The sequence below is a fragment of the Salvia splendens genome, chromosome 2 (assembly GCF_004379255.2).
Source record: "Salvia splendens isolate huo1 chromosome 2, SspV2, whole genome shotgun sequence".
NCBI lineage: Eukaryota > Viridiplantae > Streptophyta > Magnoliopsida > Lamiales > Lamiaceae > Salvia > Salvia splendens.
This window is the reverse complement of record NC_056033.1, coordinates 9,758,217-9,763,608: the sequence shown is the minus strand read 5'-3', so window position 1 is coordinate 9,763,608 and position 5,392 is coordinate 9,758,217. Positions and strand designations below refer to the sequence as shown.

General features: G+C 33.9%; 1 protein-coding gene across 1 annotated transcript; it reads left to right on the top strand.

Annotated features, from left to right (window-relative positions):
- The first annotated feature begins 377 nt into the window (after window positions 1-377).
- LOC121760772 (MLO-like protein 6) lies at window positions 378-4,637 on the top strand. Its single transcript, XM_042156395.1, has 15 exons — window positions 378-593; window positions 668-725; window positions 808-1,037; window positions 1,112-1,228; window positions 1,319-1,379; window positions 1,441-1,529; window positions 2,005-2,079; window positions 2,234-2,328; window positions 2,952-3,001; window positions 3,160-3,200; window positions 3,288-3,461; window positions 3,558-3,593; window positions 3,691-3,758; window positions 3,849-3,909; window positions 4,011-4,637. Exons 1-15 carry the CDS (start codon window positions 474-476, stop codon window positions 4,362-4,364), a joined length of 1,629 nt encoding a protein of 542 aa, XP_042012329.1. The 5' UTR covers window positions 378-473; the 3' UTR covers window positions 4,365-4,637.
- Window positions 4,638-5,392: the final 755 nt, after the last annotated feature.

Here is a 5,392-nt window from a genome sequence, read left to right as displayed (position 1 = left end):
ACCTCCAAAATCAACGAACAAGACTAGCTAGACCATATAATTAATTAAAACAAGATAAAATGAATTACTTCTATAAAAAATTACTACCCCAACTAGAAAATCACACTGCGTGTAACTATTTAGGAAAATAGATTACATATAGGGTTGACGTAACAGATTAACGAAAATAGTCATACCATACCATACGTTCACACAATCGAATAAATTCAACAAAATTCGATCACGGTCACTTTTGTCACGCGTCTCCATAGTCCAAGTCTATTTTTTCAAATAGCGGTTTTACCATTATACCCCTAGTTCCGTAACTTCCCCAAACATCTCTCCCTTTTAAAACAAAAAGTTCGCACTTATTTAAAGCATTTCTTGATGATCACATCTCATCTTAGCTTCAAATTCTACATTTAAAAAATTATTTAATTTATCGGATTTTTTGTACTTGAATCGATATTGCGTCTTTATTGGGAGCGGTGAAAATGGCCGGAGGTAGCGGGAGGTCGCTGGAGCAAACTCCGACGTGGGCGGTCGCCGTTGTGTGCTTCGCCTTGGTTGCGGTTTCGATCCTGATCGAGCACATCATCCACTTAATAGGAAAGGTAACGAATTGCAAAAATCTTACTTTAAAATGTGACATTTCTTTTCCATAATATGATGATGATATGATCACCAGTGGTTGAAGTCGAAAAACAAAAGAGCTCTGTTTGAGGCGCTTGAAAAGATAAAGTCTGGTAAGATTTTGATTTCATATTCATGATCATAATTCTTAAAATTCTATTATTTATTTATTTATTTATTAATTTTTTTTTGAAGAGTTGATGCTGCTGGGGTTTATATCGTTGCTGCTAACAGTTGGGCAGACTCCGATATCCAATATATGCATATCGAAGTCGGCTGGAGCGTCGTGGCATCCGTGCAGCAAAAGCGAGGAGGAGTCGAAGGCGGTAGACGAAGAGGAGAGCCACCGGAGAAGACTTCTGTGGTTAGAAGGCGGCGCTAGACGGATACTGGCCGGCGGCGGCAGCGACAAATGCGCAGAAAAGGTATTAGTATTTTTGATTTTGATGTTGTGTTAATTATAGAGAAAATTAATTAATTGATGTGTGCATGATTGCAGGGGAAAGTGCCATTTGTATCATCGGATGGAATACATCAGCTGCATATTTTCATCTTCGTTTTGGCCGTTTTTCATGTCCTTTATTGTATCATCACCATGGCCTTGGGAAGAGCTAAGGTATGTATGTATGTATGTATTTTCATCTCATCATCTCGATCTCGTGTTTAAAACCATCCAATCCACCTACTTAATTATACCTTTAATTAGATGAAAAGTTGGAAAGCATGGGAGAAAGAAACGACGACTGCAGAGTACCAATTTGCACACGGTACGTCCATTTTTGTGTTTTAAAATTAATTTTCGAATTAAATATTTATGTTTTTTTATAGACCCGGAGAGATTCAGATTTGCAACACAAACATCATTTGGAAGGAGACACTTGAGCTTCTGGAGCAAAACTCCTATTCTACTATGGATTGTAAGTTTTTCCAACTAATTAAATCATCGCCATTCTCTAATTATTAATTCCATCTTCCTCAAATTGTGTGGATGTCATTGCATTTCATAAAGTTGAAGCAATCATAATACAAGAATACTCCTTTTTAGGAAATGACTATAAAAACTACTCCGACCAATTACCATTCATCTTTTATTGCGTTGTAAATTACAATTCAAGGTCAATAATTGTACTGTATAAGGGGGCTTGACCTTTTCAGCTTTTATAGCGCTTCAATGTTGACCTTTTCGGTTACAACAATCTCATAATCAACTCAAGTTTAATTAATTAATGCCTTATTAAACAAATTAATACTATAAATCATTCTAATTTCTAGAAGTCTCAACTCTCAACCATTTTAGTTTAGGTTTGAATGTTTGTATTAATTAACCTCATATAAATTCGTTATTGGTGTCGTTAATTTTTTTTACTATGTACTAATTGATTCGATTTTCAGGTTAGTTTCTTCCGACAATTTGTAAGATCTGTTCCAAAAGTGGATTACTTGACTCTTCGGCATGGATTTATCACGGTAAGTAAATCCCAGTTTTATCTGGACTTGATTAATTAACAAAATCTATTTTGGTTTCAAAGATATTATTGTGAAAAAATTGGTTATTTTTTTTATTGTATATTGTAAGCATAACTTATATGAGGATTGTTTTAATACTAAAATTAATGATCAGGCACACCTTGCACCCCAAAGCCATGAGCAATTTGATTTTCAGAAATATATCAATAGATCGCTTGAAGAGGACTTCAAAGTGGTTGTCGGAATTAGGTTCGTACGTATGATATCTCATTTTTGGTTGCGTATATATATTTCAACTCATTATGTTAACTTTTTTTTTTAATTTAACTCATTATGTTAACTGTGAATTATAAACCATCTCTTATAATACATTAACATTAATTTTTTTTACGTAAAGAAAGTATAATAACTGAGCATTGTTTTATGTTAAAATCAATATCGTAGAGCTAGCATTAATTTGTGCGTAAGAACATATTATCTTGTCAAAAATCAATTTAAACCATTAAGATCTATCGACTAAATTGATTCAGTTAATAGAATCAGAACGATCCTGCTCCCATGCATATGTGAATATTATTATATTTGCGTGCAAATCCCTTATAAATTATTTAATCATACTTAGAAAAAGTCTATATATGTCAACCAATTAAAATAATGTACATTGAGCCTTAATATATGTATAAGAATCATTCGTATAAGTAAGACAAATGATTTAATCCTAATACATGCGTTCATCTTTCCCCTGGTTAAAAAAGATGAATTTCACATTATGATCAATATTCTAGTTTGAACAACATATTTTAAAGTAGTATTTATTAATTTCTCATCGTCATTACTTTAGTTCTAATATGCTTTAATCATCTTGTTTGCAGTCCACCAATTTGGTTTCTCGCTGTGTTATTCTTGCTCGCCAGTAAGCACGGTGAGTTCCACGCGCATATTCCCTATTTTGTTAGTCAATAGAGAATTCAAACCAAAATAATTCTTTCTTATTTCAAGAAGGTATATGATTGATTGTAGATTTCTTGGCTGATTAAGATTGACCATAATGTAATTAATTGTTATTTTGTATGTGGGCAGGCTGGTATTCTTACCTTTGGCTGCCATTCATCCCCTTGATTGTAAGTTGTGAATTTTCTGCATACACATTCAATTAAAGACTTTAATTGATTAATGAGGTTGAAATAAAAATGTTGAAAAATGGACAGGTGATATTAGTTGTAGGGACGAAGCTACAAGTGATAATTTCCAAAATGGCTCTCAGAATTCAAGAAAGGGGTGAAGTCGTTAAAGGCGTTCTTGTGGTTCAACCGGGAGACGACCTTTTCTGGTTTAATCGCCCACGCCTTGTACTCTACCTTATTAATTTTGTACTTTTTCAGGTACCTACCCTACTTTTTTAGTTACTAATTATCGTAAGTAAATTTTAAATATCTAATTAATTAAAATTAATATGAATCTTTTTTGAAATGTTGCAGAATGCGTTTCAACTCGCCTTCTTTGCATGGAGTTGGGTGAGTTTCGTAGATGAGATACAAAATTATCAATATACTCCTATTACTTATTAATAATAATGTTAACCACTAATTAACCTTTTATTTTGTTGAATAGTTTGAATTCGGATTAAAATCGTGCTTTCATGAGCATGTGGAGGATATCGTAATCAGGATCTCAATGGGGTAATTAAATTAAATCTTCCATATATAATAATGCTTGCTTGTTTGAAATAGTACTATTGAGTAACGATTTGTAGTAATTTTGATCAACAGGATTCTCATACAAATACTTTGCAGCTATGTGACTCTCCCACTTTATGCCCTCGTCACTCAGGTAATGAATAGATCTAATTATTAAATTAAGGATCCCACAATAATTAGTCACGTATTAGAATTATGTGTTTAATTAATTAAGTACTAATAATTAATGTACAGATGGGATCAAACATGAAACCGACGATATTCAACGATAGAGTGGCGAGGGCGCTAAGAAACTGGCACCACACGGCCAGGAAACACGTAAAAGAAAGCCGGCAAACGACTCCGTTGTCGAGCCGGGCTGCGACGCCCTCGCGCCACACATCCCCCATCCACCTCCTCCGCCACTACCGCCCCGAAATGGACACCGTCGACAACTCGGACGCCGAATCGGCGTCTCCCAGCCGGTTCCAGCGCCCTGCCTCCCATATGGATGCAGAGGTGGAGCTCAGCTCCTCACAGGATCATCACATCACTATTCATGTCTCTAAGGAATTCTCCTTTGACAAGAGACCCACACAAAATAATTGATCATACATTCCCATTATTATAGTATTATTTGTTTTTCTTTCCATTTTTTGCCAAAATCTCTGGGGGGAGATGAGTTCATCACGGGAGTAGTATTGAATTTCTATTCTCCTTCCTATCTCCCGTTAGATTTAACTCAATTATACATTGGAGATCAGTGTAAATAAACCAAAAATTAGTTGTATAAACCACTACTATATACTATACTTTTTTTTTTCATAAACTCGGTAGCCTGTATGTTTATATATGCTATAGTACAATTACACCTACACAATATATATTACTCTTCATTCATCCAAAATAAACTCAATTTAAATAATTTCAATTTCGACCAAAATGCGCAATGGATCTTTGTTAAATAGCAAGGAGCTGAAAGGCAAACGGAAAAGTTCTGACGACGAAAGACACTAAATCCAGCCTAGGGTACTCCGATAGAATGGATAAAATTATAGACGCACTGTTTATGAAGCCATACTCCAACTATGCTTGAAACAAATACGTTAACGTACGATGAGCGAGGCAACAAGGAACGACATTGTGGTCGTAAAACTTTTTATTATTTTTATTTTTTAAATTGATGTATTTTTTTTTAATATTTTCTAAGTAATTTTCAAAGTTGTATTTATTAAATTAATCGCAATTCACTAAAATTGGAGAATAGCAAAATAAAATGATGAGATGAAAATATTGAGACCGGATTTGACAACTGAAACTGAAAGTTGTGGTTGAATAAGGGCATAACTAGAAAATTATATTGATGGGGGGAAAATATATATATAAAGTAATTTTTTGATAGTGTAAAGGGATATTTATAGAATATCTAGATAAATATAGGAGAATGAGAAGGGTGGTGTGGGGCATTTGTCCGAAAATTTGGGGCAAAATTAATACTACTAGGATTGATGTGAATGTCCTAAACAAAATATAGTATTAGAATTGATGTGAATGTCCTAAACAAAATATAGTAATTGGATTGCACTATTTAATTCTATAGAATTGGAGTGTGAAAGAAATGAAAAGACGTCGCGTTA